This window comes from Acromyrmex echinatior, chromosome 14, assembly GCF_024713525.1.
Source record: "Acromyrmex echinatior isolate Ae372 chromosome 14, ASM2471352v2, whole genome shotgun sequence".
NCBI classification, from domain to species: Eukaryota; Metazoa; Arthropoda; class Insecta; order Hymenoptera; family Formicidae; genus Acromyrmex; species Acromyrmex echinatior.
The window spans coordinates 6,085,234-6,100,859 of record NC_141865.1 but is presented as its reverse complement, the minus strand read 5'-3'; the positions used below and the strand labels follow the sequence as shown (position 1 = coordinate 6,100,859).

The window sequence follows — 15,626 nt, the reverse complement described above, 5'->3', positions numbered from 1 at the left end:
AGAGCAACGATGGGGCTCTCCGGCATGGATTTTCTCTCCTTCGACAATGCCTATTCTCGAGAAAAGTCGAGAGGCAAGTGACAATGCTATGACATTGTGGAGAATGTATACGGGGATGGTGTTATGAAAAATTAAAATACGTCCCGTGGATATATTTACGACGAGAACGTCATGGTCTTATGGCGCAAATAACTATCATTCTATGTCATAAAAATCCAAATTTCTGCAATATTTCGAACGTGAGTTTATGAAAATAAATAGTAACATTGATACTAAATATATTTATACAAAATTGTATACTTCGCATGTTGTCATCTAATCCTACTAATGATGATTATTGCGCTGTTCAGTTATCTGTTTTATATAAGTAATCTAGATATATGCTGCCCGATATAATCCAAATATAATCCAATAGTTCAAAGTTGATATTATATGTAATTTACGTAATATACATGTATATTGGTGTAGAGAAATGCAAAAGAGGGAAGCTTACCGAGTTGATATAGTTGGTAAGAGACAAGCCGCCATCCCAGGGGTGCTCGAGCTCGCAGGAAATATTGGCGGGCCTTAAGGCATGGGATTGCTCTAAGGTACGTAATCCTACCGCGAACACCTGTACACTGTCATATATTAATGCTGGTTCGGCCTGCAAAAATATGAATCTTAGCTTTATCCATTGCTAATGCTCACCCGATAATACAAAGCGTGTAATTTAAAAATACGAATATTTCTAGCGCTATTAATTAGTTTTTTTTTAATGGAATTATTTTGCTTAAGATCTTGAAGTAACTTATAAACCTCACTCCTAAAAAAAAAATGTTATTCAATTATTAACATTAATAAATGTAAGAGAAATATTCTGGAAACGTTTGCTTAATATGATGTATTTGATTGAAAAATGTAAAATTACAATAATTTGAGACAGAAATGTTAATTAGTATAAATTAATATGTAGCGATTTTAATTAATTAAACTTGATAAACAAATATAATTACTTGAACATAAAGTGAAATGTGAGAATGCGAAAGGATTTTCGAAAAGCAAACGGGCGCGAGTTATGTGCAGCACGTAGCGAAATGCTCCGGTTATTAATTGTAACGCTATTAGTCACGTGTGCGTTTATTTCCATGAATTATGAAATTCATGGTACGTTGCCGTGTCGAAGTTACGCGCCAGTTCTAATCTAGTCGTCACGACGACGTCGCGTTCTCGCCGGAAACGTCGACGGAAAATGTAATATTCAGTGAGAAGAGACTACGGAAGATTTGATGGCGGCGTTGCATGAATTAATTTCGTTCACACGTTATTTATTCTTGTCTCGTCGAAAATTCATTGATCATGTTTACTGTGAATTGCTTTGCTTCTCTTTTCCTTCTCTTTCTCTTTAATTGTATAGTTACATACAATAGTCGTCGGAAAAAATCATTTTTAACAAAAAATATATATACAGTTATAAAACTAATGCACCATTTTTATATCGATGATTTCTTTCGAATGGTCTTCCGTATGTTAAAAATTATGATTCCACGCTCGCATTATAGCATTAATAGATTAACAGTTTATATTTATTTAGATGATTAATTGTAAAAATTGTATTTTCATATTAGTTTAAATAATAGGCTGAAAAAATTATTAATATAATGGCACATTGTCCAAACAATTAGTTTCGTCACTGTATATCGCAATTTATTATTAACTACAAAGTTTGCCATAATAATTATGTCATGTATCTTTTTGTAAGTGAAATGCATTCTTTTGACAAATATGTTACGCATAAATCTAGACAAAAATTATCTTGGGAATGGTAAAAAACATTGATACTAAATATAGACAGATATGGCAAAATAAATTATTATTGTTAACAAATATAATAATGTAAGAAATTGGCGTTATAAAATATAAATAAAATTTAATACATCCAATATATATATCCAATATATTACAAAAAATGTTTTATTAACGCATTATCTCGGCATATCTTAAAATCTATTATTATTATTAACTTTCGATTCTTCTTGAGAGATTTAAAAGAAAGACGTTCTACGTGTATCCATATATATTACCGTTAAAAAACCGATTCTAACGTCTAGACTTGTGCATAAATTTTTTATCAAAGAGTAAATTTAACGCAAGAACGATCAACACGATCAAAGCTGTGTTACGTTCATTATCTATTCGCGTATTTCACAGAAATTATTAGTATTTATTGTGGTAGTATATATTGAAATCCAATATCGGTAAAATCGAAATATTAATAATGCATGCTTTTCACATTGAATACTAAATTGTAATAATATATTTCTATTATTCTAACGACTGCATTTCGTTATGCATTGCAATGGAAGAATAATAATATCTACTAACAAAAATAAATAATGATATTGAAGATTTACTCATAAACAAATAAATGGTTTAAAAATCATTGTAATTAAATCATTCGTAATAATATTTATGAAAATCAACAAACAAAAAGTTATTCGAGCAGGCATCAGTTTATAATTAGCAAAAAATTACTAATATTGTTAGATATAAAAAAACAATAGTAAGTAAAATATTAACTCAACTTTTTGTGCTAAATAACATTTTGTTATTTTTAACTTCTATGAGTGTCAAAATATAAATCAATCTGTAATAGAATTTTTTAGTTTCGAAAATAAATGATATTCATATTAACGTATGTTTTTACATAATATATGTTTAATACATAAAAGACTACGAGATTGTGTAAAACAAATTTAATACATTTCTTGAGTTAAGTCGTTGTTTAAGTCCATTGTTTTAGTTAAATTAATGACATATTAGAAGAGCAGTGACGACTCATAGAAATAATTAAAAATAATTCAAGTTGGGTATAATTTGACATAATAAATTTAACAATGTACCGATCATGAAACGTAAAAATTTTACTACAATCACGATGCGAGAAAGACTGTTAGTTTCCGGGACATTTTTAGTGAAAGCTTCCGATGGTAGCGATCAATGCGAGGTAGTCACGTCGCGAATTGATTTCACTCGTATTTCAGAGTCGTGAAAGGATGCTAAGCACGACGCTACCATTCCGCCCGCGACCGCTTCTCGTCTTCATTTCCTTCCCTTTCCCTGCACTTTCCTTACACTGTGTCCTGGAAGGCACGTATTTGAGGCGGACAAACACGCGGAAGCATCCAGGAAACGACCGGCGCCCGTGCTTAGTCTTGTACGTCTCTTCATCACTCGCTATATGTTCGCCCTTTCTGTTGGATGAGTAGGTTGTGGAGGAGCTTTTACTGTTTGCCATGGGCTAAAGTGCGACGTGTTCCCGCACCTTCCCGTACGTTGATCCAATATTGTGTTTACGTTGACGACACGCGAATTTACCGCGACTAATCAACTTTTCCAAATTTTAACCAATTCCAATGTGCTCATTTCGGATTTCCTCAGTTTTCCATGAGTGGAAAGTTTTTCACGGATCTTTCCATTTTCTTTAAAGTTCCGGATAGCTCCTTGAAAATTCTGACTATTGTTCTCAACGCTCGAAGCGATGAAATGAAAAATAAAATGAAAGAATTCCGACAATATTTTGATTCTCAAATAGAAATTTTTTAAGAATAAAATTTTTCTTCGGCAGAAAATATTCTCGATATAATTGATAAATTATCGAGCAATGTATTTCAATACAAATAAAGAAAATGACATTGTGATCGCGTGTAAGCGATATCTCCTTATAATGTGGTTTTTCGAACACCGAGAAGAGCTTTTTGATGAACAGTAAAACTTTCTTTTGCTGCATCCTCAGAGAATTAAGAACCCGATAGATAACTGAAAGGTGGCGCTATTATTATTTATATTATGCTAAGATTATTTGGCTTTACAGTGACTTCTTCAAAGTCTGTATTAATTAACTTAAAAGAAACTGGATAGAATCACAATGGATAGAATTACAATTTCTCAGAAATTATTTTCGAAAATGGGATTTTAGAATTTATAATTACTTTCATGGAGTTTAATGAGAATTTTAATATACTATTAATTCATAATGGTTTGCATCCTTAATATTCCTACATCATTATGTTTAAATAATTGAATTATTAAATTATGAATTATTAATAATTGAATTATTAACTTATGAATTATTAAAACTATTACTCTTATTAATCATGGAATATTTAAGCTTGGTAATGAAAAATTTAAAGTAATTCATACTATTATATGAGATGAGTAAAAAGTTACGCATGCAATTTTGTTCAATATTAGTTTACAAATTATCGATGTCAAGCGTGTTGCGGTTTTACAATTACGCTAAAACCTCCGGTGATGTGCGGGGGCAGTAATAATCTGGAATGAGAATTCGCCGGAAAGTTTGTTCATTCGCGTGAAAGTTGATGAACTGGCGCTAACGTAATTTATGCGACAGGATACGCAACGCACAAGCACGATAGTAGGATAAAGCGGATGTGACTCAGGTGGGTGTGAGCATATCCGGCTTGTCTTACCTCTGCCTGAGGCAAACAATAAAGCTCCAACAAACTATTTGTAGACACAAATCTCATCTTACTGCGAACTTGAAATCTGTCTGAAATAGCTTACGGGCTAACTGCAGGTAGTTATACTCTCATTTCTTTTTTTGCGGTAGCAAGAGTATGTTGTTCTAAAAGACCAGAAATTTGCAGATTTGCCTAGGAAATGACCGGATTCGTTACACAGCGGTGAGAAATTCCTAAAATTCTTTCAGTAGAAACAAGCATTCTAGTGAGCAAGCAAACGATTTGTGGTTTGGAAATTCCCCTAAGAGTTGATTCGGAATCAATATTATTTCTCTATCTTTTAATAACTATTTAATATTTTTTCATTATATTTTTGAAATGGAATATTGGATTTATTTTAATATTAAATTAATTAACTAGAATAAAAGATATATTTTATAAAATATTTCTGAAGTTTTTATAATATAAGTATCCGAAATAGAAAACATCCACACTCTTATATGAATTAATGAAGAAACAATATATATTAATTTTTATCAATCTTGGTGAAAGCAAAATCATATCACATCAGTCCTATACATCAAACTCGAAAAACGTTTCATTAATGCGTAGGCAAACTATATATAAATATTGATCTCTTCATAAAGAGATTTCAATCAATTTCTATTGTCTATTATTTCTATCTTTTATCAATGAGACACATTAACATTAATGAGAAAAGTCACTTTAAAACGCATACATATTGAAGTATCATGAGACGTTTCTATCAATGAAAATATATCTGAGGATAATGTGTATTACTTATACTCCGTTAATACTTGCATTAGATAACATCAATTTCGACAGATATTAATGCTAGTGCAAATTGATGGCTTTCTAGGCAACTGAAATTACATGCACATCAATCAATTAACGATCCTTACTTTATGAAATTTCGTTCATTATCACACATCTCATACCGCGAAAATTCCGATCTATGATTATGCATGTAACACGAATAATTCATGCAAGATAAAATGGTATCCTTGTTGTAATACGATTCAACACATACACGGGTTTTTGTTTATTGAAATAATATCCGATGCGTGCGGTATTGAGTTGTAAAGCCACAGAATCGTCGTGCAAACAGCACACGGAGTATCAGGTGTGCGTGGAATAATGCGTCCGTCAGTAAAATGATCGTTATATATGAGCGAATAAATTTCCGAATTTTTCCGATCGCTGCACTCATTCGCTGATCGGCCAGCGCGACGCGTCGAGGCGACGATGCGCGAGAGATCGATAAAGCTCGCGATTGCTCGTAGGTTACTGAATTCAAAATAAGGCTGGCTGCTGTATTGTAATTTTATAGCAACATGTGTAAATAATGTAAGAAAATTTGCGATATATACAAAGAATATTTTTTCTATATTATCGAGCATATTTCTAGTTGAAAGGTTAATTTTTTCAAGATTGTATTTAACACTGGCAGCTTCAATTGGACTGCTTGTCCATTTTTATAACGTGTCTTTAATCAAACCGCACAAAATGTCCTGTTATTGAATTTGTATTCCGTTGTATCATGACGATCACGTACAAAATACAGACAAGTACGAAATCGCGCACGTCTATGGCAATTTGTACAAATACATTTTCCCAGTTGCCACATTCGGTCGGACAACATGGTCCAAAACGCAATGACGTGCAAACAGAATAACAACGATATGCGGGGCAATGGTACATACGGATATTTTTTCAAATTGTGATCGGCAGAAATAATGAAATCGCACATAGGACTGGAAACGACGAGTTTTAATTGATGGCACGTGACTGGCTTGATTCATCGCCAAAACCAAACGGTATTGATAGAACAGAAACTCATAAACCAATACGGGGCAAAAGTCGCTTGTCGCAATAACCCTTGAATAACCAAGCTATTATAACTTTTTTGTATTTGGTGGAAAAGAATAAAACATGCGATTTTGTTTAATTTGTTATAATTTGACGGCGCATAATTAGCCAATGTCTCAATATCAATAATGCTGATGTAAAATAAAATATATTTTTAGATATTTAGTAATATTAATCTTGGAATAATCGAATCAATTACTATTTATTAATTTTTTTTTCATCATTACTTATATCGCGGAGTTACTTATTGTTAGTCTTGTTTACATGCAAAGAATTTTCTTAATAATATTAATATGATATAATTTAAAACTCGAATATATTTATCCAGGTTTAAATTCTGGTTAAGACAATATTTTTCACAATAAATTCTTTCACAAAGGTATTTCATTAAGTTTCATTAATATAACTATTATTAAATTGTTATCAATTTAATTAGAAATATTACTTTAGCTTCAGAGTTTATATTTAGGATTGTATTTTACGACCGATAAGTAATAGGTGCACAGTTTGCTTAAACTAAAAATTGTAAAATTTATATAAAAAATATTATTAAATAGAGAGACCCATTTTAATCAAACATGACCTTCTTCGCTTACTTATGTCGAATATATTTCTTTTCATTGTAAATGTATCCTTTCATTGTATCCTTGATTAAAAAAATTTTTCTATTGTTTAAATATATTTTTCTCAATTATGTTCCTCCCGCAATGGAGAACAGATGTCGTATTTGACCGTCATTTGACGGTATCGACATATCCGTTCTTCATATTATTAAAGCGAGCTTCGCGAAACGATTGCAACGTTAACTGTACGGTATTCACCGTCAAAATGCGCAATTCGTACATTCGCGGAATACTCACTGCAACGCAATTGCGATCTGCAGGTGCGTGCGTGCGTGTCCGCGTCGCGGAAAAATTGCGTTCAACACGTCCATCGCACCGAGTGAATTCGGAAACCGGGAGAAATTAATAGCCGGCGATAGACGACACGGTTATCACTTTTTTCCCCTGCTTCGATGATCCGGGTAGCCGGAGGTGCACGGAACCGTACGCGTCGATTGTATCGATTGCGGCGGCTCTCACCAATATCAAAACATTTTATCGTGGAGCCTCATGAGATCCGACAACCCAATAAAGCGTTTCCCTCCCATCGAAAAAGATCGTTCGGAACATCCGCCAACGAGCGACATCGAGCATGATCGCTTCGCATGCTGTGCATTTAATTCTTTTTTCTACAGCGCGGGATACGCATTTAATTTCACCCTCTTTGAGCGAAATTGAGTGAATTATTGTGATTACCGTTTAACAGAATTTTATTCACAGTACACTGACACAATTTCAATCGCGAACGCGTAAAATCCCTATTTGAGTTTAAAATTTTTAATTTTCAATTTATAAAGAAATGTATTAATAGAACTTTTCCATGTATTTTTTCATTAAAAAAAGGTTAAAAAATAAATCATTCTCAATTTCAATTCTATTTTTAAATTAATAATTAAATAAGAAATAAGAGATGGTCTTTTTAATAAATTTTCAAAAAAAAACCTGTTTAATTTAATGTTAACTATAATTAATTATAACAAAGAATCGCATAATTCTAAAAGCAGTAGAAACAAAAATTTTCCATGGCGGACTTGTCATTGGTTAATCTGAGCGTTACCAGTTTGTTGGAAATTTGTTTAATTTAATTAAAATTGAGTACGGTTCACTGTATTTCCTATCACAGCGCTTACGCCTTATTATGCCATGTCGGGATGAAAATGAGGTGGACGAGCTCACGCGTATTATCAGAAATCTCTTAGTTGGATGGAAGTTGCGATAGTTGTTGCACCGTGAATACACTCTAGTTATACGGAGCTAATTGGAGCGTGCTTTTAATTAGCCAGAGTTCAACCAACGGACAGGAATGGCAGCGTGGCTTTGCTTAATAGTATTTAACTCGAATATGCATTGAGGCAATTTGAAGCTTCACATTCTTTAGGTGCATAATAATCGACAAAATTCGTCAATGTCACTCAACAAAATTGCACGAACTGCATTCACACGTTTGGTAACATGTACCACGCGTAATAAAATTTGCCCTTGGCATTCAGATAATCTAATTGTGATACATTAAACACGGAAACGCTCTTTAAAATTGCGATAGTTATTTAAAAAATGTTCCCAATGTATTATAATATATTGCTCGAATATATATTTGTTGCAAACAAAACATGTACCTCTACTAACGTTATTTGTATCTCCAAATGGATATTAATTTCATTATCGATTATCCTATTTCCCAATCGTATTTTATTTAAAGTATTAACCAATAATTGTGCTATTAGAATCCATATTTATAAAACGGTCTGTAATTAAAAAAGGTTGTGGCATTGTGTTGCAAATCTCAATTTGAATAAATTTCATAAATTTCTACAAATATCAGAGTAAAACTTTTAAAGTTTTTTTTCGCAATAAATGCATTTGTTTTCAAAAAACTCTCATACATGTGCCATGATGACGCTACACTGTATTCGATGTCGTATTCGGCCAGTACAAGCGACCGCATGAGATTGAACGGATAGCTTTCATCGGTTGAGCATCCTGACGTTCTGGAAATTGGCAATCTCGCATGAATAATGAAGAAACTGGCATGGTCGCGTACACCAGCCGTCCGGCTGTGCCAGACTTGAGTCTTGTCCGGGTCGGATGAATCGGTGGTTAGCCATTGGACATTCACTTGCTCTCGTAAGCTGTCGTTGTGCATTCGGCAAGGAAGCCGAAACTTTGATGTCTCCTAATCCATGATTCAATCCTTATCTGGATAATCGCGCCATAGAATTAGTTCAAAAAGATCTGTAATTTGTCTGGTCTGTCTCTTTCTTGAAACGCGCGTTTGACCTCACGACGAACGACGAGGTTCACATCACGACTCCGGTCTGGTCTCAGAATCGGCCTGTTCATTAGCATTTAAAGCGAAATGGAAATGCCGTGTCAAACTACTTGCTGTCTAGCAAGCGAGATCTTCACCTTTCTCAGTTGGGTCAGAAATGTTACAGGTGAGGAATCTGAATAGCCTGCAGATGACAAATTAACTTGGCGGAAGTTAAACATTTTTTGCCACTGTGAACACCGCTGTAATTAATAATAATTTTGGAGATCTATTCTAGGGCGTAATCAGATTCCCATCCGAACATTTTCCAGGTGTCATGTTATATTAATGTTCGATAAACAAGAACAAATGATACCTGGGTGGCATTTGAGTGGAAAGCTATGAACATAGTCTAGATAAAATTATAAATATTAAAATAATCCCAATTTATATAAAATCATAAATCTAATCATGAGATAATGTTACGTCTTCAATGTGTCATCAGTTACTTATCCGGTAATAAGTATCTAACGATATTTATAAACTCAAAATTCACGAATAGATATTTATAGCGTTACACGTATTTTCACTCATCGTAAATTTCGGCTTCGAGGAGATCTTTTTAAGTATCTAAGTCCATTTATACAGAATCCTGTTCCGAAAAATTCTCGTTATGAAGATAAATGCTTTCTTTTTAGCCTGACATAATTGAAATAAATACCGCTCGGAGCGCGGATTCTGAAACAAATCTTGCTTTATGTCGCGGGATTCCACGACGTGAATTTCTTCCATTCCGTCGGCCTGTTTGGCAAACAGAAATTTTTTTATGAAGTCGCTAGCTTAACCAATCTTCCACGTGGTGGCAAGCGCCGCTCTTGTGCAGCCGGATAACGGAAAGAGAAATGGTTATGGTTCTTATCCTATATGCCACTGACTCAGGCCGGGATCCGATTTGTTTAAATCTAAGACTATCCATTGTATTCTCAGGATTAATCTTTAACTTATCTTGATCATAATTCCAATAAATAATTTATCACAAAGCATAGAAGTTATTATCCTATTATTAAAGATCTGTCGATATTTGTGGCAGGATTCGTTAAGCTTACAGCACTCTGTGTTCAACTCTAAACTATCCTCGATGATGTGTATCATTGAACTCTCTATTGCAAAGATTTTAAGAACCTTAAATTTTTAAAAGATTAAATTTAGATATTATTTTGAATCTTTTTTCATTTTGTCTTTCTCTTTTATTAGTCCTCCTCTTTTATATGCGTAATAAAGAATTATAAAAAAGAAAAGGCATATTGATAAAATTTTTTTACAGCAAAGTATTTTGTATAATATTTCGTAAACCAATGAATTCCGTGCGAGCGTCCTGAGCCTTTAGACTATCGAGACACGGAATGCAAGAGATCCGGGTTCGACTCCCGGCCGAGGCAATATTTTTTCGCAATAAGTTTATTACAGTTTTTTAAGATTAATTTGGGGAATTTTTGGGGGGATTATTACATTTCAGATTAATTGCGTTAATGTCGACAACCATATCGACACGTAATTATTATTTCTGAAGTTAATTCATTCGTTTGAATAATATATATATTAGTTCAACATCTTAATACTTAGACCGTAGTGGCGCTTCGGATTGTAATGTTATTTAATATAAACGGTCTTGTTCCTATCTTATTATCTTTTATTTGTTATTAATAAAAACTTTATTGCAGTAATATGTGTATATCGTGACAGAAAACTTTATGGCGTATTAAACTTCGATTAATCCATTGAGAATTATATCGAACTCTCTCTCTTTCTCTCTCTCTCTTTCTCTGCAAATCACAATTAATTGTGCGTGGAGAATTAGTTGGGTAATGCGCCATAATAAACATCTGTATTTTATGTGAAGAAAATTCGCGTTGACCGCACATTTCGTAATGACTCGTAATAATACGCCAAGCTGTTTGCAGCGATCGCTGTAAATTGGTTGTTTGTAATCCACCTGATATTGACAGTTTAACGCGCAACGGGTATAATTTATGACTATGGACTGCAACTCCATTTATCCATAGGCTCTCATACATGATATCGCAGCACAAAAAGGATTTTAGAAAAAATTAACTTTTATTACCTGGGCAATTGCTTCGCACATTTTAATAAATGTAATTATTTTACCTCACAAAGTATCTAAAAGCTAAGAGAATTTTATTTTAGTTTATTTTATTTTATTAACTTATTTAACAAAATTATTACAAATATTTTAAAAAATTTTAAAATAGTTTAATAGATGGATAATATTTTACGACAGATATTCACGATTAGTAAAACATGTGTTAGTTCTTGCGGTTCGTCGCTGCAGATTTTTCTCAAAAAAGTTTCAGCCAGACCACTGTCGTCCTAGCCATATTTCTGACCGCTGCAGTCGCCACGGGAGAACTTACCTTCCTAGTATGACTACAACCCGGTTGCCAAATAAAATAATAAAACCTTTCGAGTGCGAGATAGCCTGATTTATAGCACTAAGACCAAAGGTTATCCACCAGAGCAGGGGATTCAGTGATTCATTGGCCAAGCGAATTGGAGAAGAGTTAAGAGAAATATGAGACAGAGACAGAAATCTTGATGCCTGGGTCCTTCCTTCCCTTTCTCATTAATCTCCGCATTAAGTAAAAATTATTAAGTAATTAATGATTACTCATTTTATGTACATTCGTAATATATAATCTAATATATATGTATAGCTTTTTCATTTGCTTGACCAAGCGAGGATATTTTTACTTATCGTAATTAATCCTACTCTGTGTGAATCGCTTGTATTTTGAACATGACAATTCTTGATTAAAAAATTAATTAAATTTTATATTTTAAGTAGGAATTTCATATGTAAAAAATATTATATTTATCTAATTTATCGTTAAATAAATTAAAAACTTTCTTTTCTGTAAATTAAAAAATGTCTTTTGTAATTCGTTTCTTATTAAAAAAATAATTAGTTTATTCAGCGTATAATATATTAATTATTTTAAAAAATACGCAAATTATTAATGTTCCAAAATTTTATTTTTTCATATAAAAAGTTCCGGATAAAAAAATTTCTACGAACTTTAAATTTGCAAAATCACGTTACTAACATCCATGAAATATATTGTATATCTTATTTTTTATCGACGAAAGTCGTTAAAGCTTTCCGAATCGCGCAATTAGGCGTGTCTATATCCTACCGAGCGTCTGTTTCTTCATCATGGTTTGATGTAGATCTTTCTCATTACGCCGTAACATCAGTGGCTCACATCCGCCTGCTTCGCGCTTTCAACCGTGGACGAGTCTGAAAAAGTCCATCTCGCCTCCGTGAGGTTGTTACCTCTTTCGTCGAGAGAACGAGGTAAGAAAGGAAGGAAAACGAACGAGAAGGAGGAAAGGAAGCGCGTTGCTGGTAGTCAACGCACGATCAGTATGCATCTGCGGTTTCCACGTTGATGTAACAAGCTTCTTCTTATCCAGGCGTTCTTGTCTCACTCATCTCTGTCAAGTGAGAGTCGATCTCTCGCTCTTCCTCTCGGTTTACGTACCTTACTTACATCGCGCTTCTTGTGTAACCACCCACGTCTATATTTTCCCCGTCGAAGCTTGACTCACGGTAAGTCTGAAGGAAAAGTTAACCAGGTATGCCATCCGCTTATCTCGGCGACTGGAACCGCCTATTTCTTTCTCTCGACCTCCAATGCCTAAACTGCGCTCTATTTCCTTTTTCTTCTTTTACACTTTTGCTTCCGCAAAGCGTTGATTGTGACCGAGCTTTTTGTGCGGCTTTGTCGGAGCTAACTCGGTCGTTTAGCGGCGTGGAAAAGGAAGGAGATGGCTGACGGGTGTGGGGGTTGATGTCGAGGTGGCAACGGAACTGGCTGAGAGGAGTGACGGGGGATGCAACGATATACGCTCGGAATCGTGTCGAAACAAAAGCCGCCAGGCTAGGTAGGTAATTTCACCACGGGTTGCGTCCGGAGGTATGGGCACAACGCGACGACGACGCGAACAGGTTGTCTTCAACAATAGGATGGCGTTTGACAATTCACTTGAAAGCGAACAGGAGGTATTATCTGGAGACAGCTCGTGAAAGTTGTCGATAAGCTCTCAAACTTACAGTGCAACGATGAGTTATGTTTCATGTTTAAAGGATACATTTCAAAGTATTTTTGATTCTTGATCGCACAGAGATAAAATTACACAGTAAAAAATATTTTGTATTTGTATTGGAAAAGTTAACTCCCGTCCTTGTCAAAATTTTGTAAAATTACATATTCAACAGAATCATTAATTTATAATGCGATTATATTATTTAAAGATTTTATGTTAAATTGATATTCTATATTTCTTAATGATAAAATAATATAATTTGTGAGTAAGTGAACAAATAATATAAAAATAATGTGTTTTAAAATGTAAATTAAAAGATGAATGAAAAAAATAAGCGTTAATTTAACATATCATGTTAATTATATTGAAAAGACGTGTTTCTACAGTTTGCTTAGAAATTGTGTGTCAGTATTAAAAAATAATGAGGTCATTACGATAATATAAAAAGAATTATTAAGATGTGTAATACTAAATTAAATTTTTTGAATGAGAAATGAGATTGATAATTAAGTTGAACAGACCTTGAGAAACACGAAATTGTTGTTCGCGTGACATTGTGTAAAGATCGTTTTTAAAAGCGAAAGGAAGTCTTAGAAAAACACGAACACCTGTGCCCATTTCGCTAACAAGATAAAATAATAACAACAGTCGCAGACTCTAGAGCTTCTGTGCTTTTTTTGATTGATCATCTTTATGTACAATATGATGCGTGAATACGACTGATTAGGTGTGTGTGTATATGTGTAGTATATTAATAAAATAATAAAATTTAACCTTTAAATGTCTAATATACATCGTGGTATATCTAATTCAATCAAATTGCTTATTTCATTAAAATGTATATATCGCTCCCTTACTTCAAAAATGACACAACTAAAATAAATGTAATTTTCGAGTTATTACCATGAATGAATTATGTAAAAATTATTCTATCAATCATTAAAAATAAACTAACTTAACTTCAGTCCGTCTGTCAAATAGTATTTATGTCGTTCTTAAGATTTTCGAAGAGATTACATAATGCCTTTTATAAGAATGATACATTTAAAATTGTGTCATTTTTGTAAATAAAGAAGGATCCCCCATCTATAGAGAATTTTGAATTAAAACAGTTTTGATGATCAAAGTTCGAAGAAGAAATGGTTGTATTTTGAATTTAGTTATTTTAGCTAAAGATAAAGATAAATATAAACTATTGGTTTATATTTACTATTGATTATATTTACTGGTTATATTTTTGGTTTATAAAAACGTTTGTAGTTATTATATTAATAAATTATTATATTAATAAAGTATTATTTTATTAACAAAGTTACGCAAATAATATTCGAGCGCGACTCGAATAGTCAATTAATTCATTATTATTAAACTATTGGTGATATTTCAAGTTATGTCACTTTTGGGAATTTTATTCTGGATTTATTAATTTTGTAGAATATCAAAATCGTCACAACTCAAAAAAAGAATGATTTTTTTCAAAGATTTAAAGTAATTAAAAATTAAACAGTTTAAAGGATTAAACAAATATACGTCCAAATCTATTGCGATTTTATTATTATATTTATAATTATATAATTGTAATATTTTAAATTGCGATAAAGTATTTTGATATTTTTCAAGCGATATTCTCGGACTTCGACTCTGTTTTTCGCTCGAATTTTCACGAGCACATCTTAAATCTTACTTTCCCTTATCTCTGGCAATGCTCCTGGGTAATAGCATAGACGTGTAGTGCAGACGTTAATTCGAGTTGTTTCGTTGATATCCGCCGATACGACCATGCCTGATAACATTTTTGTAAGCAATTAAACCGTCCCAGAATTACTCGTAATCCTGGCTTTAGCGTCCAAAATTCCGACAAACAATAAATGCAAAAAATTCCATTATAGGGTCATAGTCCTGAATACTGAACGTCCCAGAATTGGATAACCGATAGCACTATTTCCCGCGGAAAACTTTAAGTTTTCTGCAATGCAACGGTGGCAAGAGTAAAATATAGAAGTAATTTATCGGGATCAAGATGCTTTTCTTGAGTGCTTTTAAGTAAGTAAGTCTTGCAATCCACTTTTAAAGTGTATATTACATTCGAATATTATGCGCGCTTCTGTATTGTGCCGCCTCGAAAAGTTAACGGTTGTAGCGGAAGTAATTAGAGAACTCTTTTCCTCGTGGGCTTAAACCCGGACATTCCCTCATGCATTGTAAATGTGGCCAAGTTTTTTAATCTTAGTATCGCATCTGGAATCTCAGATTGTCTATTTATAATTCGCTCTCTTCGCTGTAAATACGGCGAACGGA

The 15,626-nt window shown here is 33.2% G+C and overlaps 1 protein-coding gene across 5 annotated transcripts in view; it reads right to left on the bottom strand.

The window, feature by feature from the left end:
- LOC105150465 (glutamate receptor ionotropic, kainate 2) overlaps positions 1 to 15,626 on the bottom strand; it is a 145,136-nt gene that overhangs the window by 47,747 nt on the left and 81,763 nt on the right. For 4 of the 5 annotated variants that reach the window (XM_087413537.1, XM_011063581.2, XM_011063582.2 and 1 more), the window contains exon 8: positions 494 to 646. The exons of the other annotated variant lie outside the window; for it this stretch is intronic. In XM_087413537.1, coding sequence (XP_087269663.1) covers positions 494 to 646 — 153 coding nt within the window. The remainder of the gene's footprint in view (positions 1 to 493; positions 647 to 15,626) is intronic. 5 annotated transcript variants of the gene reach the window in all.